Source organism: Mya arenaria, chromosome 13 (assembly GCF_026914265.1).
Source record: "Mya arenaria isolate MELC-2E11 chromosome 13, ASM2691426v1".
NCBI classification, from domain to species: Eukaryota; Metazoa; Mollusca; class Bivalvia; order Myida; family Myidae; genus Mya; species Mya arenaria.
The window spans coordinates 59,494,623-59,511,788 of record NC_069134.1 but is presented as its reverse complement, the minus strand read 5'-3'; the positions used below and the strand labels follow the sequence as shown (position 1 = coordinate 59,511,788).

The window sequence follows — 17,166 nt, the reverse complement described above, 5'->3', positions numbered from 1 at the left end:
ATTATGCTACAGAATGTGCCATTAACTCCTTTAGCACATAAGAAAATGACACATAACTTTTAAAACATATCAATTGAAGTCTCTGGTACTTTTATGAGGTCCTAATATTACAAATAAAACTGAAACATATCTAACTCTGTGAATAATATGAATATTATTGAATTGACAGATTTTTTACTAATTCAAGTTATAGTAGGTTCCAACTGCCAAACATGTAAAATTTGTATGTATCTATAATCATAACATAAGTTATGATCAAAAGAAAAGAAATATTTGCCCGTCCAAAGCATTTACTTCTATGAAGGCAGATGTATCCCCATGTTGGTCTACATGAGGGCAGAAGGATGCTACCACAAACGGGCAGGGTGCAAGACCCTTGCATAACTCTTTAGCTTATACCCAACTACATGTAATTCATCCTGGCATAATGGTCTTCCTTAACAATTGAAGACTGGGTTACAAATTGCTCAAATTAAACTGGTTAAACTAGTTAATGGGATTTGTGCAAAGCTATTAAATATAATATATAGTTAACTCATCTGATTGTTGTTAAATTGGTTGGTTTGATGCCAAAATAGAGCAAGAGTATAAAATTGCGAGTAACGGAAGTCTATCATATTTGCATACTCATATTACATGTCCGATGAATGTTTTTACATAATACTGTGGGTCCAGATTATAACTATTGAACGTGCCTCTTGTCAATGGTTTTACCGGTTCTGCTATTAACTACCAAAGCTTTCTACTAAAAGACTAGCTGGAACAAACTAACACTAAGTATACGAATTTCAAGAAAGTATACCCTTTTGAATGGAGTCAAAGATTTATCCATTATAACTGAATTAACAATCACAAATGGCTCACATGGCTATATTTAAGTTTGTAATTTCTATAACTATTAATAAAAAATTACATTATATGTGAGCTATATCTGAGACAAATGAAATTATGAGAAATCACATGAATGACACACTTAGCCAGGAATTCTTATAATGTCTTTAAGGGCTTACATGTTGTAACGACCTCTTCTTTCATCAATTAAAACATCATCATAGTTAATGTATTGTCAATTCTGTTTACTGTACGTAAAGATGTATATGTCTTATTTATGTATGTTTTTCGTCCAGTTTATGTGAGTGAGTTGTTTATAGATTTATAGAGGCGGGGCGCTTTCTATGAACCATCAATGTACCCGTGCTAACTTTCCCGGCTTTTTATATTTTGTTACGACCATCGTAATAGACGGACGGACCAAGTTTTGTCATTTATACACTTTGATATTCACGCAAGAGAATATTAAGTTGCCGTCATTCTGTTATTACTTCTTTGGTTTAAATTACTTAAATATGGGGTGAGGGGAAACATACTGAATGTAATCAAATCTATATATAAGAATGTTAAGTCAAAAGTCAAAATGTGCGATAACCTAAGTTATTCTTTCACATGTGATTTAGGGGTACGTCAAGGTGAAAGCCTTTCACCCTTTTTATTTAGTATGTATCTTAATGACATAGAAGAGACATTTATTCTACAAGGAGTGCAAGGTGTCGAACTAGGAGATTTGAAATTATTTGTGTTATTGTACGCAGACGATATTATATTGTTCGCAAAAAGCGCTCAGGAACTACAGAATTCATTAAATGTTTTAGCTGATTATTGTGATAGATGGAAGCTGTCTGTAAATATTAAAAAAACACTAAAGTCATGGTTTTTCAAAAAGGCGGTAGACTACCACAAAATTTGTCTTTCAAATATAAGAATGAAGAAATAGAAATTGTAAGTAAATTCAAATACCTTGGGATTTTATTCACCACAGGAGGTTCATTCAATGAAACTGATAAAATGCTAGGAGGCCAAGCACTAAAGGCTATTTCTAAAATGAATAAGTACTTATATAAGTTCACCGATATTTCACCAAAACACATTCTTGATCTTTTTGATTAACTTATAACTCCAATTCTCAACTATTCAGGTGAAGTATGGGGATTCAATACTGGATCTCAGGTATAGCTCACTCATTTAGCATTTTGCAAAAGGTTGCTTGGCGTTAAAATATCAACGCAAAATGACTTTATTTATGGTGAAACAGGAAGATTAAATGGAAGATATTATACTATTATTAAGTATTGGTTAAAACTGTGTATGTGCGGAGATAACAAATACATTAAATACGCGTATAATATGTTAAAAAATTCACTTGATGTAAATCCTAACAAAATAAATTGGGCTTCGAAAGTGCAAGTATTACTTTCCCAGTTAGGGTTTTACGAAGCTTGGTTAAATCAAGGAGTAGGGAGTTCTAAATTATTTTTACTGCTAGTTAAACAAAGATTGCAAGATAATTTCGTCCAAAATCTAAATGTAACTATACATGAATCATCTAGGTCAATGTTTTACAGAACCATTTTCAGTTTTAAGTTTAGCGAGTACCTCAACCTAGTAAACATACCAAAATACAGAAAAGCTTTATCTAGATTACACTTGTCGTCACACAGGTTAGCTGTGGAAACTGGAAGGTGACGTAGACCAGAAAGTTTACCATATCACGAACGCAAATGTATGAAATGCGGGGTATTGGAATATGAATTTCATTTTTTTCTGCAATGCGATAGTTATAAATATATCAGAAAAAAATATATAAACAACTACTTTTGGCGTAATCCAAGTTTCTTCAAGTTTATGCAATTGATAAATAGTGAAAGTTCAGTCAAATTAAAAAATCTTGCCACATTTACTTTTAAGGCCTTTGAAATAAGACGCCATTTAGTATATGACTGACGTGCTTTTACCTAATACAAATTGAATCGAATACATGTTGTCTCTCCCGACATGATTTTTTTTCCTTCAAGTATATAAGTTTCATATTGCTATTTTGAAGATATTATGTAAACTTACTATGCCAGATGACATCTGTACCAGTATATTATTATTATACTTTGTTGTTAATTCTGCTATGCTATGGATCTTGTCAGATTTGTTTGCATAATAAAGTCTTCTTCTTCTTCTTCTTCTTGTTCTTCTTCTTCTTCTTACTTACTCTTACCAATAACTTCATCCAACACTAAACCCCCGGTCACAATATTCTTGACGTCAAGGAAATAGTTTAGGTTAGCCTAATCGATTAAGACAGAAATGAAAACGAGTCCATACGGAAGTAGAAATGTTATCTCCCTTGTCAATTACAGCTTGCTTGTCAAAATAGTTTTTGAAATGATTTAATTACCAAAAGAATGGACAGAGAAGTTCTTTGCGAAAGTTTAATTGTCTGGGTAAGAAAGAAAGAGTCACTTTATTCTTTGCTTCTGTAAAACCTTATTTTTCATATGGATTTCTTCAGGTTTTACAAGCTGAAAACAGTTATGGTTTTGTCTGTTTCATGATTAGTTTATAGTCCAAATAATTGTACGTTGGCGGATTTTTTTTTAGATTTTTGATATGGCAAATCCTTCACGTACAAATTGTTTAGTATCAAAAGTGGGTAGTTGTTCCGATCAGAATTTCGGGTTAAAGCATATAGAGTCTATAAAATATCATAAAAACAAGAAATATTACCAGATAATGTTATTTTATAATAGTTCCGTACACACAAAATAAATATCCAACTTATAATTATGAGTTTGACGGCTTTTTTTCATTTCATTCTGTCAAAACAGAACGATATATACATGAAGGGCACCTGCAAGGCTTCAGGGCACAGTTTTAAATCGCTCGGAACATTTCGGCCATGGCCGAGTTGTTACGATTGTATAACGAGGTCTATCTCGAAGCTTTGTCGGAGGAGGCCGAGTTATCACAATTGTATCGAGTTGTGCCCCTTCGTCTAAAATAATAGACGTGTTATACGGGATTCTTCCAATCCCTAACGTCTAAACGGGAATGTGCAAAAAACGGTGGTGTTTTAAAAATATTGTTTGTAGTGAAGTATTTTATGGTTGAAATTGATCATAAAGAGTTATATTCATATTTTACCATGTAAGTGAAATGTTATTTTGCACTAAACAAGCATTTAATGCATTAAAACAAGTTGTTTACCTTTCCAATAAAACGAAAGTTGACTGACACAGACAACAATTATGCGAAGGGGAACAACTCGATACAACCGTATTAGCTCGGCCTCCTCCGACAAAGCTTCGAGATAGACCTCGTTATACAATCGTAACAACTCGGCCATGGCCGAAATGTTCCGAGCGATTTAAAACTGTGCCCTAAAGCCTTGCAGGTGCCCTTCATGTGAATACCCGTGCCAAAAAAGGTTCGCTAAAGCTAAGCTAAAAGCAGAGCTAAAAGCAGAGCTAAAAGCAGAGCTAAAAGCATAGCTAAAAGCTTAGCGGTATTGGCCCGAAAAAGCACAGCTTTTTTTTATATAAAACGCAGCTTTTTGGGAAAAAAACAACACAGCTGCTGCACTAAAGCTATGCTTTTTTGCCAAAATAGCTTAGCTAATTTCTTAAAAAAGCTCAGCTCTTGGTGATATTGGGCAAAATAGCTAAGCTATTTTTATGAAAAGCGCAGCTTTATGGCGGTATTGGTCCAAAAGCTTAGCTTTTTCTAAAATAGCTTAGCTAATTATGAAAAGCGCAGCTTTATGGCGGTATTGGCCCAAAAGCTTAGCTTTTTCTAAAATAGCTTAGCTAATTATGAAAAGCGCAGCTTTATGGCGGTATTGGCCCAAAAGCTTAGCTTTTAAAATAGCTTAGCTAATTATGAAAAGCGCAGCTTTTTGGCGGTATTGGCCCAAAAGCTTAGCTTTTTCTAAAATAGCTTAGCTAATTATGAAAAGCGCAGCTTTATGGCGGTATTGGCCCAAAAGCTTAGCTTTTTCTAAAATAGCTTAGCTAATTATGAAAAGCGCAGCTTTATGGCGATATTGGCCCAAATGCTTAGCTTTTTCTAAAATAGCTTAGCTATTTATGAAAAGCGCAGCTTTATGGCGGTATTGGCCCAAAAGCTTAGCTTTTTCTAAAATAGCTTAGCTAATTATGAAAAGCGCAGCTTTATGGCGGTATTGGCCCAAAAGCTTAGCTTTATGATGAAGCTTTTCAAATAGCTTAGCTAATATAGCGCAGCTTTAAAAAAAAAAAAAACATAGCTCCTATTTTCATAAAAAATACCACAGGTGAAGAAAAGATTTTACAAAAAAACGCACTAAATACACACTTGAGTGTATCTAAAGTGCATTTTTTAACAAAAATATACGCTTTAAACAAAATTAAACAAAAAAAATGCACCAAGTGTGTTTCAACCGCGTTATATAAATATATTGAACCATCAAAAATAGAACACATTTGAATAAATACATAGACATTTTGCTTTATTTAAATTTCCTAAACATGAGTTTGTGTTACATATATTTTTATTATTTCATATTTAATTTTACATGACACCTTGTAACTGGACATAATGTTTTTACAGACAGACAAACAAGTACATATTTGTCAAATTTAGCAATAATAAAATAACCTTTTACTCAGTGGCAAAAATAATTGATAGAAAATCATGAAACTGTTAAAGCTACAAATTGGAAAATGACAAGTCTCAAGGATCTTTTGTTATATTTTTGTCAAATCTAGAGATTCCTGACAGCTCTGGAATAAAACAGGGTATCATATTTTAAATATGTAATGACTTTATTTGTACTTAACTTAAATTGATTGACCCAATTTGGCCAGTTTCCAATAACTGGTAAGCCATGTGGCAGATGGCAGTTTTATGACCTCTCCAAAAACCAACACTGTAATCATTTGTATAGCATTAAAGGTGCTAGTGTGCATATGTATGGAAACATGGCAATTTCAGCTTAATATGTTAATATGATATTAACATATATATAAGGATGAAAACAAGTGCATCTTCATAGAGTTTTAAAACTACGTAAATCTACTATCTGGGGCCAATAATCCTACATCCAGCTACTATCTACAACAGCATTGTTATTTATTAAAATATGTGCACTAGATTGAAAGTTGACAAATAAAAGTCCCACAAGTAGTCAAGTGTCATAACAGTGAAATTAACAACTGAAATAAAGAATACATACCATGACCTGAGTGCTTTCACATGTCAGTTTATCACAAATCATCCAATAGTGGTATGTCATGTTTTTTAATCATAGTTCATATTTATCTGATCTAATGATCATTATTTTACTTCACTAATCCCTTTACTATTAATTTGTTTTAATTGGTGTGAATTCATTTATTAATTAAAACATCATCAAAATTATTTTAATGAAATCCCAACAAAATGGCTACCAGTAGCTTTGATTTGAAATTGGCTCTCTAAATGCTGAGATTTAATTGGTCCTTGGTACAATCAGATAAGATCAGGCTTATCATGCATGTTGTAAAATTGGAAAGGAGATGACAAAGAATTTGGTAGTGGCATTACAAGAAATTTAAGGAATAATAATTCTATAAATGTTGTTATTACATGCAATTGATTATTGCCTATAAGTAAAATGTGTTCTTTTGATTTAAATAAAAAAATATAATATATTTTTGATTTTTAAAATAATCTTTCTTTTTATTTCATTATTTTGTTTTAGTTTAGTTTGAAGGTAAATTGATCAATAATAAAATGCTTATTTACTGGTTGATTGATTGATTGATTCATTCATTCATATTCTTGTATTTATGTGTATATTTCATAAATGTTTACTTTATTACACAAAGATACTACTTTTTTTACCTAAACTAAAAGATGCACTTCTTAGTAAAAAGATACACTTAAAATGCACTCTTTAATGACAGTAGATTATCAATAAAACTAAAGATACTTTTAAAAGGGATACCAATAAAAAAAAAATGTATCTTCTGTTCCTGCCAAAATATTTATGCCAAAAACTACAGAAACTAGCTCTGAGTAGCAAAAAGTTTAAACATAAACCCAGTTTAATGGCACTGGTTAAATGCCAAAGACAGCCAAAAATTGTCTTATTTTAAATCGAATCAGCATGTACAGAGACAAAGAATAACTTGACCAACATGGATTCAATTTTAGTTTAAAATAAAAAATCCAAAATAGAATAATCAGGACCTGATGAGATGGGACACATTTTCAAAACAATTTAAAGGTATTTAGGAAAATGATATATTTTCAGACACCTGCGTTTTGAATAAAAAAAAAAAAAAAAAAAAATATTTGGAATTTCTATTTTAATAACTGTGTTATAAATAAATAATAAAATTTTGAAAATGAATTTCACAATATAAACCTTTGTTTTTCTCCAAAAGCTTAGTCTTTTCTTTGAAAAGCTTAGTCTTTTAAAGAAATACTTACCCAATTTTAATTTTGGAAAAGACGCAGCTAATATGAAAAAGACGCAGCTTTTCTAAGAGGCAATCTTTTACCTAGTCAAAAGACGCAGCTTTAGCTAAGCTTTGATTTAAAAAACGCATCTTCATAAACAAAAAGCGCAGCTTAGTAGAAAAAAACTCAGCTTTTAGAGAAAAGAACATAGCTTTTGTGCAGCTCTTTTTTAAAAAGCGCAGCTTTGAAGAAAAAGCGCAGCTTTTTAGAGAAAAAAACATAGCTTTAGCTAAGCTATTATTAAAAAGCACAGCTTTTGCTAACCTTTCTATAAAAAACACAGCTTTTGCTAAGCTTTTTCAAAATAGCTTAGCTAAAAAAACGCAGCTTTTTGAAAAGCATAGCTTTAGCTAAGCTAAAGCTGCGCTTTTTAGAAAGCTGAGCTTTTTTTTGGCACGGGAATCGTTATATTTTGACAGAATGAAATGAAAAAAAAACGTCAAACTCATAATTATAAGTTGGATATTTATTTTTTGTGTACGGAACTAATATAAAATAACATTATCTGGTAATATTTCTTGTTTTTATTATATTTTATAGACGCTATCTGCTTTAACCGGGAATCCTAATCGGAACAACTACCCACTCTTGATACTTAACAATTTGTATGTGAAGGATTTGCCATATCAAAAATCTTAAAAAAATCCGTCAACGTACAATTATTTGGACTAAATGTGTGCCTTAATGCACCGAGCAGCTCATAAAGTTAATTTGAATGTGTAAGTTGAGGCAAAGATAATGAAAACAGTTGAAAATACATTAAAATTATTCAAAAAATGTGTTTGCTTTCATAAATTGCCGTAAATAAGTTGTGTCAGGTGTCACAAACGCACACTGCAAACAAAACATTAAAAGTTACATCAGCATTCAAAGACAAAACGGGGTAAACCAAAAATATTTTTACATTTAATCTTTCTCTAAAAAAATATTCATCGTTTAAACTTAACAAAATAGTTAATGTGATGGTTACACATTTAACAAAATAGTAAATGTGATGGTTACACATTTAATTTTTGTTTTCAATTGAAATGTTTGGATGTAAGCATACTTCTCAATGGCCCTGAATTAGTGAAAAGCTGTTGATGTATCTTGAGACACTGACAGTCGGTAAATGTTGCAAAATCCATGTGTTCTGATGTACTTATTTTGACAAAAGAATAATTTATGGTATATCCCCTTTTCAGTTGATATCCGAAGGTAATTTGTCAACATTTATGTAGGTTTTTGAACAGGGTTGTTTTCAACCCTGTTCAGTGTAGCCACAAACTCGACACTCGCAACAGAAAATTCCTATTAATAGTAACAAATGTCGCCAGCCGATTTACCACCAAAAATATAGTTTGAGAAAGTGCAGACTATATAAAGTGCAAGCTATGTTTCCAATAACCGAGGTAGATTTGACAAAGCAAGAAGCTATCTCAACGCAATATCTATATAAATAATATAATCTGTTGAACTTAGATAAAGATAACATTAAAGTAGTATCCCTGCGCCAAAAATGAATGAACATCGAAACGTAAACAAAGAATTACTATCCACTCAAAGCGCATCATTCAATCAAGTGACACAATGATGAAGCCAAGTGAATTTACAGTCAGAGAGATAATCCAGTAATGAGATAATGCAGTAAGTTAATCAGATTTCTCTCCCTTGCCTTTGTACAGAAGAAGCGGAAAAACTCCAGCTTGATTGATTGTTGTGCACAGTTGAAGTCTACAGAGATGTGTGTTTTACTTTGTTTTAGAAAACTTGATTGTTGTACTTGGAATCTGAAGTTCTGATGGTTAGTATTGATTTGCATTTGTAGTCTTTTGTATTTGTCTTGGGTTAGCAATGGATTGGAATGGTCATTATTTCATTCAGCTGCATTTATTTATTACGACATCAGCAGATTTTGTATTTAAAAGGAGAATGGCAGTTCCATGATATTCTTTTAGCCTCTTTCTATATACTAATATATGTTGGTTTGGTTACAGATGATAACATGCATGGATATCAGAAGTCACCATGGGAGGGAGTAGGAGTGTTTGATTCCATAAATCAGTAAGTTCCATGTCAATGTTTTGTTTTATGATGTTTGTATTATATATGTGTTTTATAAGCTTTAGCCATTTAATTTTATCTGCCAATGCACACGATTAAATCATATAAGATATTAGACTGTTGACGATGTTAACTCATAAGCATGTTATTATTCATTATCTTATGATTGTTTTTATTTATATTTTCAGGACGCTCCGATATTATATCTATATTCGATAATGTTGAATATAGAGATATTGAAGAACTCTGTGTTTGTTGTTTGAACTATTTTTTAAAAACTGCTACTGTACATATGGTAACCCGGACATATAGACCCTCCCTTGGGGATTACAAATGTATTCTCATCTTAAAACCTGGAATGACCTAGAAAGCAACAATGGTCTCATTGATCTCAATGATCGCACAGTTTCCCTGCTTAAAACATCACGTGATAGCCCACGTGGGATCAACAAAGGTGCTAAAGTGCTGACGAGTTACCTGACGATATAGAAATAGAAGACCATATGGTCAATGAAGGGAAAAAGTTTTGAAATTGAAAATGGAATTTTATTGAAATGAATCGATTTCGTTTTTGCTGGTTTGGTGTAAATATGAGAAAATATCGAGGATTTAATAACTTTTTAAGGTGTTTCATCTACAATTGTTTGAAATCAATTATTTATTTATTTATCATTTTAATTAAGAAACTATTTCTCTTTAATCTGTTGTATTTTAGAAGTTGTCCATCCTTGTTTGCCTTCTTACACAGCGACATTAATTTTATTGTCAATAAAATATTAATATTTCATTTACCACCATGCATCAATAAACCTGGGGCGGTCCCTGTAGTTATTTTACACGGGGACTTTTAGATTTACCGTGCAACATATCAGCACCTTATTAATACACACATGGTCGTGAATCATAATGATGAAAACCCGTATAAAACCCTGTTCATGCAGTGCTATCAGCGCTTTGATTATAATATTTCTAGGCATTCTGTGTATTTTTGAGCTGCTCGATGTTTTACAAGGCATATTGCTTTTGTCTTCAAGAGTTTTCTCTGTAATATTTCATCAAGCAGTTATGTGTGTACATTTTGACAGTTCACAAAAAAGAAGTTTTTTTACATCAAAAAAGATACGAAATGATTGAGTTCTTGTCCCTTGTATTTACTGAATTTTACCACTATTTCAGTTGGAGACATTTAATCTGGATGTTCCTCACGGCAACGCAGAAGAGCTCAGTGATGGAATTGCCATGTCAAAGGTGCTGCATCAAATGTGAGTTCGCCACACTGGGAAGTTTTAGTTTGTCTAATAAAACCTAAAATCTTTTTAATCAAACTGTTCCTTTTTGATTCATTCTAGAGATCAGATTTTTTCACCAGTCTGGCAAGATAGTTCAGAACAAATTCATATATGCATCCAATATTTATACTTGACACATGTACCTATTTGGACATGCAGCTTGTATGCAGCATTTTCAATATATTCACTCAAGGACTTTTGAGAACTGTTTAGGAAGATACTTCACAGTTTCCCTATCTTCAGTAATATTTTATTGAGTGGTTTAAGAAAGACTCCATGAAAAGTATACTTAGGGCTACTTTAAAAAATATATATATTAAGTTAGATATACTTAAACTTTTTTGAATTTACATGTTGATCTTTATTTGATTGCCTGGCAGCAGCTCAATCTCCAACCGGTGGACTAGTAAAATAATATGATGATATAAAAAAATATTTTTTCAGTGCCCCTGACTATTTTACGGACTCATGGCTGAGCAGGGTAAAAACTGAGGATGTGACCAACTGGAGATTGAAGGTTTCCAACCTGAAAAAAATCCTCAAGGGCATCCTCGAGTACAATATTGAGGTATGGTTTCACAATGGTTCACTGTCATAAGTCAAGAGGTGGTAATGAAAACATTTTAAGTGACATATAATAAATACATTTATAATAAAGAAGCATAGAATGTTTTCACTTTCTCTCCTGGAAGTGCATATTTTTGACATAAAGTTATTAAGATGTAGCTTCACAGCAGATCTAAACAGACCCATGCAGGGAGTTTATGTTTGTATTTTATGAAGCCACTAGCTATCCATTGATGTCAGCCCCATTGAGAGTATCAGTCTTGTGATGTCAGCCCCATTGAGGGTATCAGTCTTGTGATGTCAGCCCCATTGAGAGGATCAGTCTTGTGATGTCAGCCCCATTGAGAGTATCAGTCTTGTGATGTCAGCCCCATTGAGAGTATCAGTCTTGTGATGTCAGCCCCATTGAGAGGATCAGTCTTGTGATGTCAGCCCCATTGAGAGTATCAGTCTTGTGATGTCAGCCCCATTGAGGGTATCAGTCTTGTGATGTCAGCCCCATTGAGAGTATCAGTCTTGTGATGTCAGCCCCATTGAGAGTATCAGTCTTGTGATGTCCACCCCATTGAGAGGATCAGTCTTGTGATGTCGGCCCCATTGAGAGTATCAGTCTTGTGATGTCGGCCCCATTGAGAGTATCAGTCTTGTGATGTCAGCCCCATTGAGAGTATCAGTCTTGTGATGTCAGCCCCATTGAGGGTATCAGTCTTGTGATGTCAGCCCCATTGAGAGTATCAGTCTTGTGATGTCAGCCCCATTGAGAGTATCAGTCTTGTGATGTCCACCCCATTGAGAGTATCAGTCTTGTGATGTCGGCCCCATTGAGAGTATCAGTCTTGTGATGTAGGCCCCATTGAGAGTATCAGTCTTGTGATGTAGGCCCCATTGAGAGTATCAGTCTTGTGATGTCGGCCCCATTGAGAGTATCAGTCTTGTGATGTCGGCCCCATTGAGGGTATCAGTCTTGTGATGTCTGCCCCATTGAGAGTATCAGTCTTGTGATGTAGGCCCCATTGAGAGTATCAGTCTTGTGATGTCGGCCCCATTGAGAGTATCAGTCTTGTGATGTCGGCCCCATTGAGAGTATCAGTCTTGTGATGTCGGCCCCATTGAGGGTATCAGTCTTGTGATGTCGGCCCCATTGAGGGTATCAGTCTTGTGATGTCAGCCCCATTGAGAGTATCAGTCTTGTGATGTCGGCCCCATTGAGGGTATCAGTCTTGTAATGTCGGCCCCATTGAGGGTATCAGTCTTGTGATGTCGGCCCCATTGAGAGTATCAGTCTTGTGATGTCGGCACCATTGAGGGTATCAGTCTTGTGATGTCGGCCCCATTGAGAGTATCAGTCTTGTGATGTCGGCCCCATTGAGGGTATCAGTCTTGTGATGTCGGCCCCATTGAGGGTATCAGTCTTGTGATATCGGCCCCATTGAGGGTATCAGTCTTGTGATGTCGGCCCCATTGAGAGTATCAGTCTTGTGATGTCGGCCCCATTGAGAGTATCAGTCTTGCCCCATTGAGGGTATCAGTCTTGTGATGTCGGCCCCATTGAGAGTATCAGTCTTGTGATGTCAGCCCCATTGAGAGTATCAGTCTTGTGATGTCGGCCCCATTGAGAGTATCAGTCTTGTGATGTAGGCCCCATTGAGAGTATCAGTCTTGTGATGTAGGCCCCATTGAGAGTATCAGTCTTGTGATGTCGGCCCCATTGAGAGTATCAGTCTTGTGATGTCGGCCCCATTGAGGGTATCAGTCTTGTGATGTCTGCCCCATTGAGAGTATCAGTCTTGTGATGTAGGCCCCATTGAGAGTATCAGTCTTGTGATGTCGGCCCCATTGAGAGTATCAGTCTTGTGATGTCGGCCCCATTGAGAGTATCAGTCTTGTGATGTCGGCCCCATTGAGGGTATCAGTCTTGTGATTTCGGCCTTATTGAGGGTATCAGTCTTGTGATGTCGGCCCCATTGAGGGTATCAGTCTTGTGATGTCAGCCCCATTGAGAGTATCAGTCTTGTGATGTCGGCCCCATTGAGGGTATCAGTCTTGTAATGTCGGCCCCATTGAGGGTATCAGTCTTGTGATGTCGGCCCCATTGAGAGTATCAGTCTTGTGATGTCGGCACCATTGAGGGTATCAGTCTTGTGATGTCGGCCCCATTGAGAGTATCAGTCTTGTGATGTCGGCCCCATTGAGGGTATCAGTCTTGTGATGTCGGCCCCATTGAGGGTATCAGTCTTGTGATATCGGCCCCATTGAGGGTATCAGTCTTGTGATGTCGGCCCCATTGAGAGTATCAGTCTTGTGATGTCGGCCCCATTGAGAGTATCAGTCTTGCCCCATTGAGGGTATCAGTCTTGTGATGTCGGCCCCATTGAGAGTATCAGTCTTGTGATGTCAGCCCCATTGAGAGTATCAGTCTTGTGATGTCGGCCCCATTGAGAGTATCAGTCTTGTTAGCTTGTGGGACAAAATGTTACTCTGGTTAGAGCTACCCTGGTTCTTTTAAGTGTTTCATTCAGTCTTGTTAGCTTGTGGGACAAAATGTAACCCTGGTTGGAGCTACCCTGGTTCTTTTAAGTGTTTCATTCAGTCTTGTTAGCTTGTGGGACATAATGTTACTCTGGTTAGAGCTACCCTGGTTCTTTTAAGTGTTTCATTCAGTCTTGTTAGCTTGTGGGACAAAATGTAACCCTGGTTGGAGCTACCCTGGTTCTTTTAAGTGTTTCATTCAGTCTTGTTAGCTTGTGGGACAAAATGTAACTCTGGTTAGAGCTACCCTGGTTCTTTTAAGTGTTTCATTCAGTCGTGTTAGCTTGTGGGACAAAATGTAACCCTGGTTGGAGCTACCCTGGTTCTTTTAAGTGTTTCATTCAGTCTTGTTAGCTTGTGGGACAAAATGTAACCCTGGTTGGAGCTACCCTGGTTCTTTTAAGTGTTTCATTCAGTCTTGTTAGCTTGTGGGACAAAATGTAACCCTGGTTGGAGCTACCCTGGTTCTTTTAAGTGTTTCATTCAGTCTTGTTAGCTTGTGGGACAAAATGTAACTCTGGTTAGAGCTCTCCTGGTTCTTTTAAGTGTTTCATTCAGTCGTGTTAGCTTGTGGGACAGAATGAAACTCTGGTTAGAGCTACCCTGGTTCTTTTAAGGGTTTCAGTGTATAGTACTGGCACTGTTTAACATCCTTCCAGGAACACTATATTAAGTATTTTCAGTGGAAAAGCAGGGTATCACACCTGCAATCACTTTGATGACATATTTTGTGGAACTAGATGAGAGAGTTAATGCCACTTAGGCTCAACTTACGGGTGATACTGTGATACTGTGTTTTATATTGAGTGAGACAGAGAAATCTGTTTATGGACAATAAATAATCTGTGAAAATATTATGTTCAGAAGAGTGATGGTTTTGCGCCTTCTGCAATCAGGCTTTTCAGGAGTTTGTATAAGAAAATACTCTTTCAAATCTTGTGCTTCGTCCTTGGCAAGCATTTGTCTTGGTAAAAAAATGCTTATTTCCAATGAATGTGTAAACATGTACCAAGGTATGTGAACAATGACACTTTATAATGAATAAAGAAAATGATATTTTTTTTCACAGTATGCTGTCATAATTTGATCACAATTTGTCATACCATTGTGGTGTATATGTGGTCTAGTGGACACTTAACAATCAACCCAGTTTTTTTTACCATTTTACAATCCGGCCATTTATTTTATGATTTGTAAAGAATTAAAAAAAAAAAAAATATTTATGAGAGATCTTGAATGCATAATTAGGGACCCCAATATGTAAAATAAAATAAGGAACAGCTACTAAACAAAAATTCAATCCCACAAAATGTGGCTTTGATAACAAAGACATGATGTGTTCCTTAACATTACTGACTGTATTTCAGATCCTGGGTATACAGATCCATGACTTTCAGATGCCGGATGTGAATGCTATAGGTATGTTCATATACATTTTGCAGTTGATAGGTCAATATAGGTCAACATCATGTGCATGTATTCTACTAAATATAGTACAATATATATTAGTTCAGTTGGTTTGTATTGTATCATTGGGCAGAGGTTCCAGTAAACAAAGTTTAGAAGTGAAGATTAAGGCATGTTGGTGCAATAAACGTGTGCCAGTTATTAGCCTCACTGCAAGAAGGCACGTTTTGCCCAACCAGCCATAAAGGCCTGGCGGAAACACTGGTATTACTGCCTAAAAATTAGCTTAACTTCTAAAATTGAGTCCTTGGAGGTACAGAATCTTCCCATGATTTTAGTAAAAGATCTAAAAATGGATGCTTGGAAGATTAAAATACAGAAATGTGGTGTTTATGTTACATTTAAGGCTATGATTTTAGTTATTCTTGCAATAATATGTTGTTTTTTATCCACCTTTGTTGAACTATCTTGTTTGAGTTGCATTATTTTTTTGTTTAAATGTCACAAAAGTTGTACAATAATGTTTCCTGCTCAACGGATTTGAACTACCATGTTTGGTATAAAAAAGGTCCTACCTGGTAAATATTGAAGGCAAGGAAGTATATACTGGGTAAGGGCCAGTCGTGTGAGTGAATCTAGAACATGTAGTAATTATGCCTGTAGTTTATTGTAGGGTTTTAGCTTAAAAGTTATGGAAGGATACTGCACTCTGTTTTTTTCCAAGCACCATTTTGCTCTGATGGAGTCCAGCATAGACATCGTTCTGCCTTTATAGAATGAAATGCTTAAGACCGTCAAATATTTGTTCTCTTTTGATAATATATTATAACATTGAATAGTCAAATACCGTATGATTCAGTGAAAACATATATGACTTCAATTAAACACAATTCCTAACATTTTCTGTCAAATTCATATTAATGTTTAATGTATTAGCCATGTAATACTCACTTTTTTAAAAGCTAAAACAATCAACATAGTTACAATCATGGTACACTATGGGACTTATATCCAAATTTTGAAGATTTTTTCACCATAAATTAAAAAGTTATTTGTGTCTTTTTGTGTAAGCTCCATAACAACACAGAACGACATGTACATTTTTTAACTTGTTTTTAAATATTATCTCAAAATCAGAGATTGTGACTTAAAAACATTATTGCCTGGTGATATAGACATTTGCTAACAGGAAAAGAATGTTTCAATGACAAATGTATTGAAAAAAAATGAAAAAAACAAACTTTTACTTATCTTTGCGCTATTCATAAAATAGCATTTTCTGATTAAAAAAAAAAATACAGCAATTTTACTAAATTAATAAAAAATAGTAAAATATAAGAACAGCTGGTGAAAATATTTTAAATATTTTCTTTGATGTCTATAGAACAATTTAAAAGACATTTTTTGATAGTTTACCATGTACTTTGGAAGAAAATATACAATATGTCAAGTAACCATACAATTTACAGCCAATAAAAATGCTAAAAAATCAACTCAAATTTTGTTACATAGTGTAAATCTTAAGTTACTATAAATGTTATGTGTTTTAATCCAAATTAATGTATTTTACCCAAGAAATTAAATCAGATTACATTCTTCAAACAGAACTGGTGGAATAAAAACCAGAATATGTTGGAAAAAATATGTTCTCGGCTTAGAAATACAGCAGCTAAGCAACATCGAGGGAAATTCAAATAAGACATAAAATAATGGAACCAGTGTGATTTTATTTAAGTTATTGTTTTTTGTTTTCTTAATTATGATTGCAACAAATATTATAGTTTCATGCAGGAATCTTTTAAACGGTTGTTATCATGCAAAAATATGTAACATTTAAAGGGACTGTACTCTGTATGATAAAACAGTGAAAAAAAGAAAATGATGATGTGTACAATGCATTGGAACATACTAACCGAAGTACCAAATAGTTTACAATAAATTTATTTTTCACATTTTTTCGTATTTTTTCATTAAAAATTCTTACTAGGTATGTCTACCTAGTAGAATTCATTCCTTATGTTTC

At 34.4% G+C, this 17,166-nt stretch overlaps 1 protein-coding gene across 1 annotated transcript in view; it reads left to right on the top strand.

Moving 5' to 3' along the window:
• Positions 1 to 3,191: 3,191 nt before the first annotated feature.
• Positions 3,192 to 17,166, top strand: part of LOC128215435 (protein Hook homolog 3-like) — a 91,087-nt gene continuing 77,112 nt past the window's right edge. The window contains exons 1-2 of the mRNA XM_052922121.1: positions 3,192 to 3,269; positions 10,528 to 10,613. Of these exons, the coding sequence (XP_052778081.1) occupies positions 3,231 to 3,269; positions 10,528 to 10,613 (125 nt within the window). The 5' untranslated portion in view covers positions 3,192 to 3,230. The remainder of the gene's footprint in view (positions 3,270 to 10,527; positions 10,614 to 17,166) is intronic.